The 20,910-nt window shown below is 57.4% G+C and overlaps 1 protein-coding gene across 1 annotated transcript in view; it reads right to left on the bottom strand.

The window, feature by feature from the left end:
• Positions 1-20,910, bottom strand: part of Sh3pxd2a (SH3 and PX domains 2A) — a 132,780-nt gene that overhangs the window by 22,374 nt on the left and 89,496 nt on the right. Inside the window, exon 11 of the mRNA XM_033761246.1 lies at positions 20,735-20,866. Coding sequence (XP_033617137.1) covers positions 20,735-20,866 — 132 coding nt within the window. The remainder of the gene's footprint in view (positions 1-20,734; positions 20,867-20,910) is intronic.

The raw sequence follows: 20,910 nt of genomic DNA, 5'->3' as shown, positions 1-20,910 counted from the left end.
GTGTGCGCGGGGGGGGGGGGGGGGGTTGGGTACCGGTGCCGAGCGCCAGGTCAGTGCAGCAGCAGAGGACACGTGTGATGGCGAGTGAGCCCGCCCGACTGCCATCTTTGGAGCTGCATCTTCCACGGCTCCTCCGTGTTGCCATGAGCCAAGGCGCTTCCACTGCTCCCCGCTGCTTGGGAGCCGGGATGCAGCCTTGGAGCAGCGTCTGAACAGTCACCCCCGACCAACCATCACTAACACGATGACCGCAGCCGCGCACCGAGACAAGTCTGGAGCACAGCTGGGGAGCGGATGCAGCCTGGGAGCAGCGTCTGAACAGTCACCCCCCGACCAACCATCACTAACACGATGACCGCAGCCGCGCACCGAGACAAGTCTGGAGCACAAGCGCCAAGGAAGATGTGCTTCGAGGAGGTCACAGCTGGGAAGCCGGGGTCTTGAGCGCTGGCCACGATCCCTTCTTTTTCTACACCAGAGTGCCCAGAGCAACGCCACCCTCCCTGCCCTGTCTGTGCTGCCTCTCCCCGTGTGAGCCCCAGGTCCCAGGAAAGCACGTGTTGGGGTAGTCGAGTCCCAGAGGCTGGATGGCTGCCTTTATTTGGACCCGGGTCCAAGCTAAGCAGGCGATGCCCCTCCGTGGGCACAGAGGGCACCTCTTTGTACGAACCTGTGAGGCCTGGAGCCCTGCTCTCCATCAGCCCGAGGACTCTCGTGTCCAGGCTGCTGGGAGGCGAGCCCCTGAGTCTGCTGTCCTCTTTCGGACTGCCACCTTCTCCCTTCTGCACGGACCTTTCTCCTTGACGGAGGCCCTTAGGGTCTCAGAACTTGGTGCCTTCTCCACGGAAAGCACGGTGTCTCTCCCCTTACCGCTCTTGTGGGAAACCTTTCTGTGCACAGGCTGCGCCCTCTCTCTCCCCAGGAGCAGAGTGCAGGATGGAGTCTGCAGTGGAGGGCAGCAGGGCACTATTGGGCCCCATCCCTCCTGCACTATCTGCTGAGCAAAGACCTGCCCTCCTCCCACCGGGCCAGAGATCAGGACCCAACCCTTCCCAGGAGGCAAAGGCCCAGAGGGAGTGGCACTGTCCCTGTCTGTCATCTACAGCTGGCTTTGCTTGGTGGGCCTCAGGGACACTCGCTTCAGCAGGGTCCAGGGGTAACAGAGAGCAGAAGGTGCCGGGAGGGCTGGGCAGCTGGGGGCCAGTGGGGAAGGGGAACCCACAGAAGTCCCAGTCTGCCCAGGGGCCTCAGCCTCGGCTCGCTAATCCACCTGCCTGGTCACCTGCAGAGGCACTGACAAGAGCCTCCTGAGCTGGTATGGGGGAGGGAGAGGTGGGCAGGAGAGAAGCTGCCAGTGACATTCGGACTGGGACACAGGGGAAGCCCGGAGACAAGAAGAGCTGGGAGAGAGACGGGCCGGCGGGGGGCCTCAGCCTTTCCAAGTGGGGCTGAGTCTGGCTGGGGGAGGCAGGAAGTGATGGGCACTCCCACTCCACTCTGTCCCCAGGGTGACCAGGCCACAATGGCCTCCTTAAGGAGGGAGGATAATGAGCTCATTAGGGCCAGCGGGAGGCCAGCTGCACACAATCTGGATGCTAATAAAGTCCTCCAAGGCCACAGCTCCGTGCTTGTGGCAGGGGAGGGTGACCATCACTTCTTCCTCTCCCTCTGAATCCCTCCTAGCCTCTCCAGATGTCACGATGACCCCTCCCTCCCGGGGTGTGGTCCCAGGGGCTTTGTAGACCCTCTTGTAGGACAGACCCAGGGTTGGACCTAGCCTGACGGCTTCCTAGTGGGTGACCTGGCGCACGTCAATGCCCTGAGACTCAGGGCTCAGCCTTCGGGGTGAGTCAGGGACACGTGGCACAGTCAGTGGCACAGTCAGTGGCAGGGAGCTTCTCCCACTGTGGGTGCTCACAGAGCACCTGGTGTGTGCTAGGCGCTGTCCAGGCAGGGAGCACCCCTACCATGACCCACGCACGTTGGGACTGGGCTGCTCACTCTGCACTGGCTGCTCAGGCCCATGGTGGCGGTGTCCCATGCCCTGGATGCAGGCTCTCAGCGCCAGCCCAGAGGACCTGGAGCCAGCACGAGACCATCCTGGAGTCTGGAAGACCCAGCACCTTTAGGTGCTCTCCAGGCCTTGCCTGGTCCTTCCTGTACTTACTCCAAGGCCTTCCGAGGTGGTCCTGACACCAATCAGTTCCAAGCTGAGCCCAGGGGCCACTGACTCTAACCTGGACCGGCCACTGGGGATTTAGCTCAATGGCGCCGCGCCTGCCTGGCAAGCAGAAGGTCCTGAGTTTGATCTAAAAAAAAAATCTAACGCAGGTCTCCGTGGGTTCCCAGATCCAGGCAGGGAGGGTGGGTTGTGGAGCCATCCAGGGTCTTGGATATTTGGGTTCTGGGGGTCTGGAAGCCCCTTGAAGCTCCCAGAATCTAAACTGGAATCCTGGCCTGCTGCCAGCATGGCCTCCAAGGAGACCTTGTCCTCATCTAGGAGAGGGAGCAGGGTGAGGGTTGGCGAGCACCAAATGGTGAGGCAGAACAGCCGAGAGGGGCTTAGCCAGCAAGGGTAACAGCACTGTCCACGCGGCCGCACCACAGCTGGCATGGGCCACTTCTGCCCTGGACCCAGGCTGGCCCCTTCCGAAGACTTTGTGAGGGCAGTGATGGCAACCCTTTTAGGGCTTCCCAGGACACAGAGAGCCTGCTGTGGCACTCGCACCACGGTTCACCACCACTGGGCCAGAGGGACTGCAGGCACAGGCTGCTCACGCGCACTGTGCCTTTAAGAAGAGCAGAGGCAGCCCTCCCGGGCCAGGCAGCCTCCGCCAAGACACACTCCAGCGGCACCACGGTCCAAAGAAAACAGGAGTGGCGGTGGAGTGGGGGAGGCGCCCGGGCCCCCATCTGCCCCTGTGCAGCCCCCGCCTCCCCGACCATTCACCTGCCCTTCTGCTGGCACCCACCCTGCTCTGCTGTCCCGGCCCTTCCCTCTCCCCACATGGGGCTCTGAGGCCACCGGGGCCCAGAACCTTCCCTCAGCGCCTGGATTCCAAGACCATTAGCACAGGCTGCTATGTCACCATCTGGAAGGCCCTGTGCAGCCCCTGGCAAAGATACAGCCAGAGCGGGGCTGCTGCCGCCTCTCCCCGCCTGGACTCCAGCCTTCTCATCTCTCAGGATGAGCCCACGGCCGGGCTGGGTCAGGCCAAGCCCATGCGGCTCCGGTGGGTCTGGGCAGGCCAAGGTCAGGGGCAAGAAACCTGGAAGGAGGCCAGATGAGCGAGCATCTGCAGGCCAGGAGGGGCTTGCGACAGAGCGGTGGGCAGAGGAGGGAGGCTGGTGTTAAGCAAGGGCTCCTGGGCCGGGCTGCCTGGCGTCACTTCTTAGCTGACAGATGAGGGCAGTGACCTCAATTTCCTCCTCTGTGTAACCGGACTAGGGCAGCACCCACCTCACAGCACTGGTGGGGACTGGATGAGTCAGCCTCAGAAGGTGCTCAGACAGCACCTGATCTCCAGCACACCCCCAAGCCACAGGGAACGCTAAGGAAGGAAGAAGGAGCGTAAGGAATTCCAGGTGTTGAGGCGGGGGTCTAGAATCTCGGAAGAGGGACAGGTGCCCCTGGCATTGAGCCTTGCCTGACAACGTGTGGGTCTGGTTTGGGGCCTCACAAGAATATAAGATGGCCTGAGGGTCCTGCGGGAGGGTCAAAGCAGTGTGGGGACAAGGAGCACGGCCACACGTAGGGCGAGGCCGCCAAAGGACTGCCCTGGATACGGGCGGCCCGCCTGCCCCTACCCGAGAGTTGGTGGAGAAGCGGCTTAAACAGAGCTGCAGCTAAAAGTCTGGTGGGAAGGGCTGGGGGCAGCGTGGCACAGGACGGTGCTCCCCAAGGACAGAAAAGGAGGATGCCCTGCAAAGCCGTCCCTGCCCACCCTACTGTAAAGCAGAGTGTGGAGGTGCAGCCCGTGGACGTGGACAGGTTCTCAAAAAGGAGGTGCCCCTGAAGGACAGAAGGTGTAAGAATTAAGTCATGTGGCCGGGCGTGAGGGCACACGCTTTTAATCCCAGCACTTGGGAGGCTGAGGCGGGAGGATCGCTTGAGTGTGAGACCAGCCTGGGCTACACAGTGAGTTCCAGGTCAGTCTCAACTACATAGTGAGATCCTGTCTCAAAAACAACAACAACAACAACAACAACAGTAAATCATGTGCACAGCAGGTGAGAGGCAGTGTGGAGAGGGAGACAATCAAAGGCCATGGAGGAGCAGGAATCCTGGAGGGGATGCGAGGGCTACCATGAGGTGGCTGCAGGGAGGGCGGGGTCTGTGGCACCCTGCCTGCTCTGGAGGTGGCTGCTGGGACTGGCGGTGCTCACTGACCACTGACCGCAGCAGGGCAAGGGGCAGGTCTTGGGAGGCCAACAGGAAAGGCCACCTGAAACTGCACCCCCCACAATCCTTGGATGGATGGGAACAAGCCGGCCGGAGGACACACAGCTGCCAGGCCCTGACTGCCAAGGAAAAGTCCCAGAGCAGAAGCCAGCAACTTCAAGCTCAAGAGAGTCCACGGGTCCCAGGCACCGATGCAGGAGCGTGGGAAGGAGGGGGAGCAGGAGAGGGGCCCAGCCCCTCGTGAACCTCTGGCTTGCCGATCCAGAGTGCCAGCACAGAGCCCTCCCGGGGTCCGCCCCAGCTCCCAGCACCTGAGGCCCAGGAGAGGGCGGACACGCGGCACCGGGCATCAAGTCGCTTAGCGGAGCTGCGCCGGGGTCAGGAGCCGGAGGGGAAGGTACGAGCAGATGGCAACGACGGTCGCCCAGGACGCATGCTGAGTCTCACTCGGGAAGATGAAGGGACGTGGCTTAGAGCACGGATCATATAACTTACTGTCCAAGTTCTCTGAAGCAAACAGAGGGGTATGGCTGGTAATTATGCCCAAATTCTCTGGGCACAACCTGGGAACACCCCAGGAAACAGGGTGAGTGCGGGGTCCCTCACTCAGCAGTGAGGAGGAGCAGGGGGTCCTGGGGACCTGGCAGGGCGTCGGCGTGGGCCGGCGCCAGGTCTGAAGCAGGACAGCTCTCACTCAGCTCCGAGCACAGGATACACCCCCTGGGCAGGACCCCGGCACCAACGCCCCCGACTTCTCCTCACTTCTCCCCTACACAGGCGAGCCAAGGAAACCAGGACCCTCTGTCTACCCAGCAGCTCTGACTCTCGTGGTCTTTACCCCCCGCCCCAGGAGGAGGAGGTGAAGGGGGCTTTAGGCCTTGTGGCAGCGCAGGGCAGGGACACACAGGCCAAGGGGGATTTCTGGCGCAGCGGTTCAATGCAGAGTACTGTCAGGTGCGCATGAAGTGGGCCAGCATCTCTCAACTTCAGAGCCTCACACCACCAAACACCTTCGCCATACCCCCAACCACAGACTGCGGCCCCATACAAAGAAACACACACACACACACACACACACACACACACACACCTCTCTGCTTACTGAGAAATAATGTGTCATTAAGACAACTTCACAGCTGTGCGAACATCCTCAAGTGAAATGACACACACCTAGACGGTGCAGGTGTGTCACTACACGCAGGATAATCGTGAGCAATACGAGTGTATTAAGACACACTGTCTCACAGTGAACTAAAGGGTATACAGTAAAAGCCCAAGCCAGGAACATAACTATTCGCCATTACCAAATACTACACACAGTTATGTGTCCGGTTATTGCACCGGCTGTACTTTTGTGACTATTAGTGCACACCAGTACCAGCACAGACACACGAGGGGAACCTGTGCTACAGCATTGTGACAGCAGGAATTTTTCAGCTCAGTAAGTTTATGAGGTACACAGTACAAGCAGCCCGCCTACCACTGAAAAGGTATTGTGAGGTGGGTGACTGTTTAAACAGTTTATCTTGTGTGTGTGTGTGTGTGTGTGTGTGTGTGTGTGTGCTGGGGATGGAACCCAGGGCCACAATACACGTGAGGCGAGCACCTTACCACACAGTTGCATCCCTGCTGCATATTGGCTGTCTCACTTGCTCTCTCTCTCTCTCTGGCTCTCTATCTAAAAATTCTGAGGCAGGGTCATGCTAGGTTGCCCAGACTAGCCTTGAACTTGTGATCTTGCCTCAGCCTTCAGAGTAACTGGGATTACAGCTGTGCACTACTATGCCTGGTGCAATCTGTCTTTATTTTATTATTATTTTTTGTGGTACGGGGATCAAACTCTGGACCTTGCGCTCGCAAGGCAGGCAGTGGAACCACTGAGCCAAATCCCTGGCCCTCTGTCTTTATTTTTAACTTTAGGTAAGTTGTGAAGGAAACCTCATCTCTCCAGTACGAGTGAACAATTAGGACCGCTGGTTCCAACCAACAAAGCACACCCGGCAAAAAGGAAGAGTCTGCAGCCTGCGCCCTCTTTACTTGGGGGAAGCTTCAGAGGGACTCACCATGTGGAATCGCATTTGAAGTAAACCCGAAGGCCGGGCGGTGAACAGAATGGGACGAACCTTTCTCACTGTGTGTGTGAGGCAGGCAGAAGCACTGCTTACCGCCTTCCCTGAGACCACCGCAGGGCCACGGTGGGGGGCAGTGCAGTTTCACAAAACAAACGTCACACCTGAACGCAGCCTGCTCCTTCAGAACAGCCCAGGCACAGGCCGAGGGAGGAGAGAATCTGGAGTCACACAGCCTCCCACATAGGGAGCAAAAAGCAAAGCCTAGCAGCTCCCGCAGCTGGTCTGGGCATCGTGAGGTGATGGAGACAGACGGCCCCTGGTCCTTGCTGCTCCCTGGAGCAGAAAGGGGCATCCTGTCTCTGAACTAGCTCTCTCCTCACACAGCGTCAGATCTGCGTGCTTCCTCCTCTGCTCATCTGGCTAAAAATGGAAGCTTCCTGGCCCTGGAACTGAGTTGGTTTCACTAAAAGTCACAGGCTGATAATTCCCCTCTCCCTCCCAGCTGAGTTCAGGCCCTCCACAATTGGACAAAAATAAAACGGGGGCAATTGCAACTTTAAAGACCATCTCCATAAACAAAACAAACCCACTCCACAATTTGTCGAGGGCATCTCTCCCTCCAAAATCTCCTTATTTAATTTCTGGGGAATTTTAAATAGAGGGCTTGCAAAACTCTGCACCGCCTGACGTCAACAGCGCTCAGAAAATGTGGATTCTGCTGCGTGGTGAGGGGGCAGCCACCACGAATGCCGATACTTTCCAGGCTCCTTTCCCAGTTGGAACTCGGGAGCCACTGGTGTCACCCTGGGAGACTGGAATGCGGAGGGCACCCAGAGAGTGTGCCCCTGTGGGGTCCACTAACTCTGCAGCTCCAAGCCCTCAGGCAGCCAAGCTGTTAACTTATGCACAACGCGGACACCTGGGCTGGTGTTTCCTTAGTGTGCATCGAAAATGACTTGACTTTAAAAAATGGAAATGTGCTTTTCAGAGAGATATATTTTTGTGCTTCATGGAAAAACCAGTACCTGAAACAGAAGATAACTGGAAAAATACAAGGAGCTGTGCCTTAGAGTTTAGCAAGAGGTGAAGGCAAATTCTAACAGGACACTAAGGCTGGGACATCAGCCACTACACCACAGGAGCCCCAGTGGAGATGCCCATCAGCCCGAGGTGGAGTGCAAGAAAACAAAGGAAAATCCCTTTCACGGAGGGACTCCGTGTCACCTAACACGTCCACACTGCCCACACTGCACGGTAGGCTCTGGGCGATGGTGATGCTGCTTGCTTCTAAGGAGTCTTGGGTTAGGAATCTGCAGCCCTGTGGTCCAAACCCTGCTGGGCCGCTAGCAAGTCCTAAAGTCTCACGCAATCCACTCATCTATTCTTCTTCTGGAAAGAGAGAAACAAACTCACGCACCTACTTATGCCACATACTTACTCTGAGATAGCAGGAAAATGCTTTGGAAAGTCTCCAGGTCTTTGGCAGGTTGGCTTTGATTCCAGGCAATTCAGGAATCGATTCTGTGCTCCAGGTGTGATCCCCACTTAACAGACAGAAAAACCGAGGGGCACAATGGCCCCAGGGGGGCTACTCTGGCAGGGGCATCGGGGAGAGAGCTTTTCTTGGGACCCAGAGAAATGATCTATCTCTATTTTGCTCTCCTTGCTTCCGACTGTGTGGATCTCGGATTCATTGCTGTATTCAGACCCCTGCGAGGTCCCTGTGATTCCTGCAGGCATCCTGGTTTCCTACCCTGGCTGCCCCAGGTCTGTGGTTTGTTTCTCTACTAGACCGAGAGCCCCTGGGGACAGAAGCTGCGCCATCTTGGTGTTCTGGACCAAGACACCGGGTGAGCAGCTGAGAAGGAAATGCAGTGACATTCAGGCCTCCTCCTTCCCTGGCCTCTCCAGCCAGCCATTCCAGGCCGTCCCGCTTTTGTGTCCTTTGGGTCTCTCCAGCCCCACTCTTGGGGCTGGGCAGGACCAGTGCTGGGCCTCTGCTGCCCTGCTGAAACCCAGTGGAGCTACTCAGCCCTGGCGATGGTCTCTGCTCCAGCTCCCCAAATTCGCGAAGTAACTCCTGGCTCTTGGCCCCCCCACTTACTTGGGGACCTGCCCACAGGGAGCAGACGGATACTGCTGCTCAGTGCTCAGCTGGCCCCAGGTGACCTAGCAGGTGGATGGATACTTCCTGACGGGTGGTGAGGAAAACAGGTCCTGGGGCACAGCATTCTGGAGCACTGAGAAAAGAGGAGAGCTTGTGGGTGCCCTGTATGAGGCCATGGCCTGTGGCTGGTCTGCATGGCTACGTCAGAAGGGCTCGTGAGGGGCTGCCCGTGGTATCCCTCTGCATTCCTCCAGGAAGATCATCCACGAGTGGCTGTGAGGCCTCCCTCCGCTTCGCTTTCCCATTCCTGTAAGGGGACAGGCTCAAGTGGAAACAGCCCAGTGAGGTCTCTGCTACTAAGTCTCCAGAGAGCAGCAAATGGGTTTAACTTGAGCCCTACATGCCCTACTTCTAGGATGACTACCTTGGAATCTCTGAAGCGTTAGTTTGTGGGGAGCTAAGAGTTAGCTCTCTGAACTCCTTCCTGCCCCATTTTGCTTCTCATCAGTGATTGGACAGGCAGTGCTGATGGATACTCATGAGCACCAATGAGGGATGTAGCTCTTCCTCCACTCCCCTGTCAATCCTTGGAGCCTCCCACCTCCAACACCAGAAGGGGAGGGGCATGCAGAGGGCCCCTCAGTGGGTCAAGTCACTAAGGGCTACCCTGTAGTCCTGCTCTGTGAAGATGGGGATCAGGTCTCCTGTGACACACAGCAGGGGATAAAGGCGGAGGAATGAATGAATGAATGAATGAACGAATGAAGGAAAGTCTGCTCTCTAGCTCCTGACGACATGCTCGCTTTTGCTCAGTTCTGGATTTCCTGTTCTCAACGAGGCCCAGCTCGGTCATTGCCCTGCCTGAGGGCAGAGCTAGGGTAGGAAGCTGGGCAGTAACTGACCTAGCCTGCCTGATCCCTGTGCCCCCAGCTCTCAGCCTCCACAGTCACCCGCACTCTGGTGAAGAGATGGTGTTCTAGAAGCAGTTCTAGAGCGGAGGGGCCTGACAAGTAGGGTAACAAAGCTGGAGTCGGCCATGAGCATTCCCCGCCCCTTTAAATGCGTCCTGGCAGTGGCAGGCCCCCCAGCAGAGTCCCAGCCCTCCAGTGTCACAGGAAGTGAGATGCTGCAATGTCACACCCGGCTCCGGTTCCCCAGCTCCGGCGTGTCCGTCCGGACTGGATGTGGTTGCCTCATCCCTCACTGTCTGTCCTCACTGTCTGAATCACCTGCCTCATCAAGCCTCCACCTCTAGAATGGAGTTTCTTCTGGGGCCCTGAAGTGGTAGGATCCCCTGGGGGCGCTGAGAGATGGGACTCTGAAGGAGGGTCAGGGCTGACGTCTACAATCATCCTCCCTGCTGCCACGTCAGTGCTGACAGGAATCTGGCCGCACCGGAAGTAGAGGCCCTTTAAGTCCAAGGAGGCGAGTTTGATTCTGGCTGTGCAGCAGGGCATGGGACATGGGCCAGAGCCTGGAGCAGAGAGGATAAACACTCGTGGGAGGGCCAGGAGGCAGGACCCCAGCTGGCTCAGTCTCCCCCTGCAAAGCCTGGGCGGTGAGGTGAACTTCCTCCTCTCTGGCGTTGTCGTTATAATCCCACCCTGCTGGCGACGAGGTCCAGGCTAGCCCCGATCTCAGGGCTGGGAAGAGTGTTCCCACACAGCAGCAGGGAGCTGCCTGAGCACAGAGACTGATTCTGGGCTTGCCGGAGGTGCCTGCTGAGGGGGACAGGGTGAGAAGCAGCCGCCTCCCCCAGGGCTGGACGGGAGCTGTGATATTCCAGGGTGCTGAGCCACTTTCTCTGACATTGCCGCCACCTGCCCCTCTCCTGCCCCTCACACGCACGGAATGTATATGACAAACACACAGAAAACGCCAGGATGCCTGGCTGCTGAGCAAGCCGGAGGGCAGTGGGGCGGGAAGACAAGACAGGCCTGGCAGGATGGGAACGGAGGCAGCAACGATCGCAGCCCCGAAGGCCACGGGGGACAGTGGAGCCTCCACCTCTGGGCCTTGGGGACTGCTCCCCACCGCCTCACTTTCTGGCCTCCCCCGGGCCCTGGAGTGATGGCTTTCACAGATCACACTGAACTTGAGAAGGGTGGGGGAGGGGAGGGGAAACTGCATTCTTCCCCACCGAAGCCGAGTCTAAAGCCATACTTCTGGTGGTAAGTGATGCCGGCCTGTTTGTGATTACGGCCCTATGCTGGCTTTCTGGCAGGGCAGCCCTGGATCCCCGCAGCACTGCTGACAGGGAGGCAGCCTCCCTGGCCTGGATAACACTGTCCTCATGTGACACGACAAAGACGTCCACCAGCCCCTGTTTCCAGCAGTTCTCCACGGCAACTCTTCAAAACACTCCAAGGAGCGGGGAAGCCACCCCAAACCCTGACGTGAAATTCCACAACGCTCATCGCATTCTTGGTGTTCCCAGCGCTGTCCTGGAAAACACGAGACCCACAGCCACCCGGCTGCTGGTGCAGAGTGAGAAGGGAGGGCAAGGACCGATCTTCCTCCCCGTTAGAGGCGAACACACACGCGTGTACACAGACAGGAACACACGTTTATCACATGCCAACGTCCTTTTGCCATCATGGTGCAGGAGAAGCTTGGGACTCAACATTATAACCCTCAGCTGTTCTTTCCCCAGAAACTCAATCTGCAAAGTCTGTTCTGAAGGTGTCTGGGGCCCCCTTTCCCTGTGACCCTCACTGCAGCCCCAGGGACACGGGGCCACCGACCCCCTTAGCGGCTGGGGAGTCCTGGCTGCAGCCTGGCCTATGTGACCACATCCCGGGCTGCTCCCTCTGCCCTGGGTTTGGCTTCCAGTGCCCCAGGGCTAAGAGGCTGCCTCTTGAAGAGCACAGTGGTCAGGGGCAGGGAGGCCATGGCTGTCATCCTTGATCGCCCTCCGTCCTTCAGATGAGGGGTGCTGGAGCTCAAGGAGACCGGGCGGCTTGCCTGGCTTCCCCAGATAGTGCTGATCAGGGCCACCCAAGGGACTCTTCCGCGAGCCCGGTGTCCCTTCCCGACGCACACCTCCACTGTCTGCCACCGCAACACCCTGAGCCCAGGCGGCAACCCCGATCCGCGCCCAGAGCAAGGAGCGGGTGCCTGGAGCCAGCATAAAGCCCCACGCAGTCGCAGAGCGCTCATGGGTCAGGCCCAGCAGAAGCCTGCAGCAAAGAGCTGCAGATGCTGCTGTGGGGACCCCACACCCCACATTCTCACCCCGCTTGCCCCCATCACAAAATCCCCAAATCCCACCACAGCAAAAGATGCTGCATGTTGAGCCGGGGCAGCTGGGGCCTTGTGAGATGTAGCCAGAGGGGCGGAAGATACACGGGAAAGACAGCATCCAGAAACACCGCGGCCTCCACAGTGACCTCTCCCTCCGGAGGAAGCAGGGAAGGGCAAAGGCTGAGCGGGCAGAGCTTTGGCCTCAGCAGACTCACAGCCATGGGACAGCCCGCTGTCCCCCAGAAGCCAAGCGGCACCACTAACAGGTTCTGCTCCTGGTTCACCCTCGGAACGCCTGAAGCCGGAATCACAGGGGAAGTCAGAGTCTCAGTGCCCAGTTCCAGCCTCACCATGGGCAGAAAGGCCCCAGGCGCCCACCCACCTGCTCCCCACCCGCCTGGCACACACTGCACCCTCCCAGGTCCAGAGACAGCCGCTCGCTGGGCGACAGGAACCACTGTTACGTGGAGTGCTAGGTTTGCACAGGGCCCACCTTGGATGCTCTGTTTGTCGACTGACTTCACAAACTGCATGCTATGGAAGCAGTCCCTGGTGAGAGATTTCACTGAAGGCCGAAGGTTGGGGAGGGAGGAGGGAAGGAGGCAGAAGGTCTTGGGTGGTGTGGGTTTGGGGGACAGGGACCAGAACAGGTCCATTTGGTTGGATGCACAGAAAGGCGGCATGGGCTGGGCCCTGACCAGCTCCCGCCCAGGTCCTCCCTTTCCCCTCGGCCCGCCTGTCAGGGGACTGGTGTCCTGAGCAAAGCCTCCCTCCCCAGCCAAGGAACCCGTGGGCCAGGGAAGAAACTGGGTCAGTGTGCCTCCCTCCCCTTTAGATTCCCTCTGGCCTTTTTCCTACCCCAGTGGAGGCCTCAGCCACACTGAACCCTGGTTTTTGCCTCTTGGAGGCCTGGGGAACTCACACTGAAAAGCTCTCTGGGATTTCCCTTTCCGAAGAAGTCCACAGAGCAAGCATTTGGGGCTCACAATGGAGAACAAACTCCCTTGCGCTGTGCACCGCGGGCAGGTCAGTTCACCTCTCTGGGTTTCTGTTCCCTCCTTGGGAAGGATGGGTGCCAATCTCCACCCTGCCTCTAACCAAGATGTTTTTAAAACTGCACAGCTTTTTGTTTCGTAGGACACAAAATATTATGATTCAGAAAGATCATCCTGAAAAAGTCCAGACCCCCCCATGAGTTGCCCATGGTGGCCTTCTCTCCCCAGTGACCAGCAGGAACCTACGAGACCAGATGTGCAGGCCCCTGGCCACCACATCTGGGTGCTACGACAAAGTGACCCATGGACAGCCTGCGGCAAGCCGGAACTGGGGGCACATATTGTAATCTAAGTACACGGGAGGCCGAGGCAGGAGGACTGCAAGCTTTAGAGCAGCTCGGGCAACTCTGTGAGACCCTGTCTCAAAATAAAATACATAGGCCTGAGGGGTGTAGCTCAGTGAGCGCTCGCTGAGCATGCGTGAGCCCCTGAGTTCAATGCCTGTGCTGAATGAATGAACAAAGCCACGAATGAGTGGAACTGTGGAGCCCAAGCTAGGACAAGCAGATAACATCAGAATAATAGTTTCATACAGCATATTTCAAACAGCGGTAGAAATAAACTGGGCAGAGGGGGATGTAGCTCAGTGGCACTCCACCTACCTGACAAGCACAAGGTCAAGTTCGATCCCCGATACCAGAAAAAAAAAAGATATAAACTTGGGGTTAAATGAGCCAGAAGCTTCCTTCCATTTTCTGGAATTTGAGTTCCACTCCCAACACAGGGAGCCCCACGGGAGGCTGGTGACTCCCCCTTCCCCAGCTTGGCAGAGAATCTGAGCTAACCGGGCTCCTGGCTGTCCCCCGCTGTGAGGCCAGGATTCTAGGGCAGCACTGGAACCCAGACAGTGACGTCATGGAGTCTGAAAAGACGCTGATGGGATGAGGGGCTAAGCGGTGTCCCCCACAGTGCCAGCACGAGCAGCGTCATCACTGAAATCCATCCCATCCAGCAGCCGTGGGTCTGCCGGAGAAGTCGGGACGGATGGCGCTTCCCAGGGGACGACTGCACCACACTTCGCTGAAACCTGCTGCGTAAGAGTGGACAAACTTGTGGGGAGGCCTTTTCCCTGTACTTCCACCAGGGGTGGGCTGGGGACCTGTCACTTCAAAGGCAGACCGAAGCAGTGCCTTTGTGCCCGTGTGGGGCAGGCGGAGGGTCTCCGAGCCTCTGTCCACAGAGCCACGTCAGGCTGGGTGACCGCCCGCTCGACCTGCTAATCTACACAAGGGGCCGAGGTGACAAGGGGTCCGCCCCTGCTGGGCCCAGACAGGTGGCTGGCCACATTCGGTGCTCACACGCCCCCCAGGAGCCCTGCTGTGCCCCTCTGCAGCAGCCAGGGCGGCCGGCTGAGCTCCCTCTTCCTGGCTGGCTCTCCTGCACACGGCCACCTGACCCCACCTTTCTGCTGCTTGGGACATGTGCACACCTGCTCTACCGTCCTCACCCTGACACATCTCCCCCTTCCCCGTAATCCCAACACTCGGGAGGCTGAGGCAGGCGGATCGCTGTGAGTTCGAGACCAGCCTGAGCTACATAGTGAGTTCCAGGTCAGTCTCAACTACATAGTGAGACCCTGTCTCAAAAAAAAGAAACCCTTCATTCTCCAAGGTCCCCTCAGGGGCTTCCTCCTTCCCCAGACTGTCTTTATCCCTGGTGCTCCAGCCCTGCACCAGGCAGCAGAGCTACTGAGGCACAGCCAGGGTGCGGGTGTCCAAGCCTCACCCAAAGGCCCCGATGTCCTGCGACTCCTGCTGAATAGCTGATCAATGGGACTCAGATTTCTGCCCTCAACAAGAACTCTGGGGGGCACTCCAACTCTGCGCCGCTGTACACAAACTCCTGACCCTCGGGCTGAGTGAGTCCTCAGAATTACTGCGTGTGCACCTCTCTGGCCAGACTGGGAAAGTGGGGCCTCAAGGGGTAAACTGAGGCAGGGCCATCCCAGTCCAGCCCTTTTACCAGTGGGCCTCACCCATGGTGTCCCAGGCAGATCCTCTTTGTGTAATGACCAGCCTGGCTACTGAATTTTCAGACTCAACCCCCTGCTTGGACTTATGACCCATTCTCTTTGCACAGTTCTGTACACCTTGTTTATTGAGCCTCAATGTCTCTCTTCCGTATAGTATATCTTGTTTATACAGTACTGTAATTTGTGCTGATTGTACTGCACAGTAGTTTTATGTTCTGTTGCACATTACCATACTGCATGTAAGAGTTACACAAATAAAAGCAAAGCCATCCAGTTGGAGTCTGAACCAAGCATTTCTTTGTTCTGAACATTGTAACACATACTATATAGGATTCCCCGTTAGCAAACAATTCATTTAACAACCTAGTTGCAGGACTGGAACTCGGTAGTTAAAGGAGGAATGTCTGTACTGGACTCCTTCTGAATCAGCAATACCACCCCACAGCTATGGGTACAATTACGCCCACTTTACAGATGAGGAAACTCAGGCTTACGAGATTCCAGAAACTCCCAGGGTCACCAACTGACCAAAAGAAGACTAAAGCCAGGCCTATCTAACTTGCAGCCTATATTCTTAATTGCTAAGCTACCCTCATCTCATTCTCCAGACAATCTCTACTCTGGAGTGAACACAGGGAGGCTGAAGGGCCTCAGGCAGGATCACCTCTGCCCTGGGATTCCAGCCTCCAGGCCTTTCCACTTCAGCCAGCTCTGAAAAGTGGACCAGCTATACACCAGAGGTGGTCCTGGACCAAATGAACTTGGGGACTGCTAATTAGGTGGACACAGCAGGGAAACACTCGTGTTGCATTTGAAAAGAGGTCTCAGAGAGTCAGTTTCTCATGGCTCAGACAGGAGCCTGTGAGGCCAGTCACTGCCTCCAAATGGTTCATGGGAACCAAACTCTTACAAGGCCATTTCAGAGATCTGCAACGTAGACTGTAATAAACCTGCTTTTCTAGAAATGGCCTATCCAATCTTTATTGGGACACTAGTTTTCTAGGAGCTATATAGCTTGGAAATCTGAATTAGCAATCATGTGTGTGACAGTTAAGCTTAAATGTCACTTGGCTTGGGAGCAGCTCAGGATATTAGTAAAGCACACTTCTGGGTGTGTCTGGCTGGGTCACGGAGTTGGCTTTGGGGTCCATATCTGGTCCCTCACTTCTTTTCTCCCGAACACCATGAACCAAGCAGCTTTGCTCTGCCTTGCCCTCCCACCATGATGTTTCCACCTTGGAAATGGCTGGACATGGACTGAATCCTCTGAAACTCTGAGCCAAATAAAGCTCTCCTCCTTAAGGTGTGGGTGGCAGGCATCGTCCCAGCATGGGGAAGCTGACTAATACAGGTGCTTCCTTAGTAAGCACAAAATCTAAACAAAAGACACACACACCTCAGAGTCCACCTATGACCCTGGAAAGTCTGGAAAGCTATTCCACCCTCATGGTACAGTCCACCCTACAAGTGCCAGGATCTCATATCAGTCGCTAAGGTTCACAGAGGCCCAGAGTGTATACCCAATTAGCACAGGGCCCGGGACAAAGGAAATGTTAAAAACTGTAAAATAAATTAGTGAAGAAATGAATGAATGAGCGCGCATTTCACCCTTAAAGACAAACAAACAAACAAACAATCCAACCTTGTATATCACCAGCCCCTTTTACCCCAGAGGACATGAAGTGATTCTTACCTATAGCACATAGTTAGCACCAGAGAGATCTTTTTCTTTCCTTTTTGTGGTGCTGGGGATTGAACCAGGGGTTTGCACCCAGCTAGGCAAGAACTGTACCACGGAGCTACACCCCTAGCCCACAGTATAGGTGTTAGGTCCAGAATCTGAATTACAAATTCTCTGTTCTCTTCATTGCGCATACAGCTCCTAAACAAGGAAGTGGCTACAGCCACTGTTATTTTGGGTACCAGACCCTCAAGTGCCCTTTAAAATCTCTCAACAGCCACGGCTAAGGTTAGCCAGGTAGCCACGTGTGCTAGGTACCGTGTGATGCTTCTCCTGAACGCGGATGACTGGACAAGGGCTGGATGGCGAATCCAAGCTGCACTAATCCATTGCATGACCAGGAGCCAATCAGATTCAAACTGCGTTTTTTTTTTTTTTTTAAGAGATGGGGTCTTGTTCTGTTTTCCAGAGGTTTCCAACTCATAGGCTCAAGTGCTCCTGTTGCCTCAGCATCTCCAACAGCTGGTTCTATAGACACGTACTACTGCACCCAGTTCAAACTTGGTATTTTGAACTCAGAGAACCAGAGGTCACAGTCAGTTGCTGAGAGTTACAGAGTCTGGTGCTGACAACCAGCACCACATAACAGACTGGGGTCTTGGCTTAAGAGGAAGAGGAGGCAAGGCTGGCTTCTAGTCAGGAGAAGCTCACAGCTATGCTTTGGGTCCACGCAGTACCCAAGCGAGACACAGAGACAGCCTAGCTGCTCTGTCTTGCACCAACTTTCTGTTCTGGTCCCATCCCCTGAGGCTGGGATCTACTTCTCAGTTTTGGGTCCAGTGAGACATCTCTGCACCCTTCCAATAATCTCTTGAGTCGAGAGAGTGAGTTTCTACCCTCTGCTCACAGCTCAACTAAGACCTAAGTACTGGATTTGAAAAGGGGGGAAGAGACTGAAGGCTCAGTTTTCTTACTGGTAAAATACGTGGCTATACCAGAGGAGCTCGATTCCTTGCTTCCGAGAGAGTGCAAGAATCCGTAGGCTATCACGTCAGGGCCAGGAAATAAGCAGAGACTCAGAGCAGGAAAGCTGAGGCAGGAAAAATTCGGTTGACTCATCTCCCTCCTTCCTGCCCTGGCCTGCAGTCCTGAGGAGGAAACAACCCTGGAAAGTTGGAGGCAGCTCTGCTCACACAGAAGTCAGAGCGGCCAGCCCCTGACATCACTGCTCTGCAGACGGGAGACCTGCGGGGGTGAGGCCAACGTGGTCTCTGAGGCACGAGAATTCCTACCAAGGAGGCACCTCGGGCACTCGCTCATGTCAGAGCAGAGGCTTTCCACAGACAGAGCCAGAGTGGCGCTGCATGCCCTGGCATGGCCCACTGGGTGGCAAAGCCACAGGGCTGTTTAATCCTTCTCTGTGTGTGTGTGACCCTGTTGTGCAATGGAGGGGAAAAGAGTCCTTTCCCGACGGGGCTCCCAGGCCTCTGACTGATCAGAAGCCGTTGCCCTAAGCTCCTTGGGTCCACCCTGAGTGTCTCTTGTCTCCGATGGACCAACTTGTCTCGGTGCTGAGAACACATCACCTTCCAGACTGTCTTGCTGCCTCCTCCCTTCACGTTCCACCACAGCCCACGAGCACCACAGTGGCAGAGACGTCCTCCAGCCAGGATGCTGGGAGCTCTGCAGGCATCTCAGCTAACCCAGCTGGACTCACAGCTCCAGATCAGCCTGTTCTCAGGATCCCCCAGGGCCCTGGAGAGGGGACAGACCTCCAAGTTCCCAGTCCAAGATAAACTGCTTAACTTCTCTGCCTACTTCTTCCGCCAAAATGGTTCAAGTGCCTCCTATGCATGGGCTGGTCCACGAATCTGGAGGGTTTTGTGAGGAGCAGGACCTGGTGAACTCCCCAGATAGCTCTCTCCAGAGAGAGGGTGGAGACTGCTGGAGACTTCAAGGGGCAGGCATGGACCCTGCCACCTGAGACTTCCAGCTAAGCAAGAAGGCACAGGGCGGAGACCTGGCACCTGGTGGAAGCCCAGGAGGTGCCCCAACAATGCCAGTGGGAACGCCTCAACACACCCACGGTCCCAGGTCAAAGGCATCACAACGGGTCTTTGTTCCAGAGTTCAAAGCCTCACTCACCACTCCTTCCCAAGCCAGCCCCATGGGATGCACAGCGCGTCCCCTCCCCCGCAGCGGCCTCCACCACCTCCCAGATCTGAAGTTCAGCCCTCTGCCTCCAACCTGAGGCCTCCTGGCTCCTGATGGTGACAGGAGAGGTCTGCATGGGGACCGCAGCACTTTTCCGGACCCTGTGCAAACATCTGTGGCTGAGCAGCTGCGTCCACCAGAGAAGCAGAAAAGCCACGTACAGCCAAGGATATCTCCTGACGCCCAGGCTGCTCCTGAGTTACCCAGCCACAGTCAGTGTCAGACCAGGGGGAGGGCTCTGCTGCCACCTTCGCCAGTGGCCACAAGGTCACCACGTCTTACAGAAGGGATAACTGAAGCCACGTGCCAGCAGGATGGGGGCCATGTGGGGGAGCCCCAGGCAGAATCCCTACTGTGGGGACAGCATCTTCCCGTAGAACCTACACGCCAGGCTGGCTGCTACAGGTGGCACTGGGAGCGGGGGGAGCAGGGGCTCCTCAACCAGCCATGGGGAACTCTGAGCACAGCAGGTGTCCGCACACCACGTCCAGGCCCAACGCCAACTCCTGACCTTCCTAGGCCCTCCTTCCCCACCACCAGGCAGGACTCGAAATATTCCTAGGATGCCAGAGGTGGGGCAGGAAGAGGTCATGGGGATCACGGAGTCTTAAAGCAGGACAAACTTCTTTACAAATGTGGCTGACCCCAAAGGCCCCAGGGCTCCCCACCTCCTGCTGCAGGGGACTGGACAGCTGTGGCCAGAAGGCTAGGTGGGAGGCAGTAGAGACCCCACGCCAGCATGTGCAAGGACTGACCTTACACCGATAGGCCTGTCTCTCTGGCCAAGCGAGCATCCTCTCCCTCGTACCTCTCTCTGGGTCTCAGGGCTTAGGCCTACAGAGCCAGCAGTGCCAGCCTCCTTTGGGACACGGAAGGAACCAGAGTGGGACAAAGGTGTGCAGAAAGGGGACCATCACAGTCACCTGGGGACGAGGGCCAGGCCTTACACCAGGCACTCAGACGGCCAGGTGGGTGGTGTCGCTGCCGACCACCCCGGCCAGGACCCCAGCACCGGGCAGAGCGCAGCAGTCAGGTGCCAGGGACACCCAGGCTGCTTCCGCCCGCGTGAGACTCCTGCCCACGGCTGCGGCCCATCAGTGAATGGCCTGGCGGCTCTTTGGTTGGCTTCCCTTGCGGGATTCAAAACACCAGAAGGGAACCGAGGGGACCAGGACAGAACAGGCCTGCCTCTCTGGGCCTGCCCACCAGGCACAGGCCAGGACCCTGCGCATGGGGGCTGACCCCAGCAAATAAACTGAAAGTGAAACCGGATGAACTGCCCAGCAGGCTGCAGGCGAGCTGCCAGCCATGTCCCGGGACCAGGGCCCGACCTGGCCCTGCGGGGCCACATGAGCCCACCGGGCTCTCCTCCTCCACTTGCTGTGACTCATGAGACCCAGGCACTCCGGCCCACTCTGCAAGAACCTGGGACCCAGCCGCCTCCGGGGAGCCCCTGTGCCAGCTCTCGAAGAACAGCAGCTGCTGCAGGACCCTCGCTGGCCTGGGCCCTTAGCGAACTCCAGCTCACTACCCAGATACCAGCCAGACAGCTCACCAGGGGCCTAGAGACTCTGGACCCCGTGGTGACGTCAGGCCTGCCTCCTCCCACCCCAGCCAGCAGGGCTCTCCTGCCTCTGCCTCAACCCTGGCTTGGAAGTCTGCCCCAACAGGGGAAGCTGCTGTTGGGCTCCCCTTAGCTGAAAGCCAGCCTCCGCACAGGCCTCGGATGGCACAGGTCCCCGGGGAAGGCTGGGCACTTACACCTAAGGCTGCCACCCCACCCTCGCATTAACAAAAGCCAGTTAATTGTTTGAGCCGGGGAGACATTCTTCCACCACCAGGCAAGCTGCTGGCCTGCAGCCCACACCAACAGGGGGAATCTCAGCCTCCCGGCTTCTCCCTGCCAGATGGAAATAACGTATAGCTGCAGAGGTGGGGGAGGAGAAGGAACAGAACCCCGCGCAGCCGGAGCCGGCCGCCGCACTCACCGCTCTCGTTCTTCTCGATGACGTCCACCACCTCCCCGGCCTGGAGGCTCAGCTCCGAGTTCTCCTGCTTCTTGTAGTTGGACACCACCACACACTGTTCCAGGATCATGGGCTCGGCGCTGGTGTCGGCACCTGGCGAGGGCAGAAAGCATGCGGTGAGCCAGCGTCCGGCCGTG

Source organism: Fukomys damarensis, unplaced genomic scaffold, assembly GCF_012274545.1.
Source record: "Fukomys damarensis isolate Sample0158 unplaced genomic scaffold, DMR_v1.0_HiC HiC_scaffold_8, whole genome shotgun sequence".
NCBI lineage: Eukaryota > Metazoa > Chordata > Mammalia > Rodentia > Bathyergidae > Fukomys > Fukomys damarensis.
The sequence above is the reverse complement of the archived record's forward strand: the minus strand, read 5'-3'. Positions and strand labels throughout refer to the sequence as shown.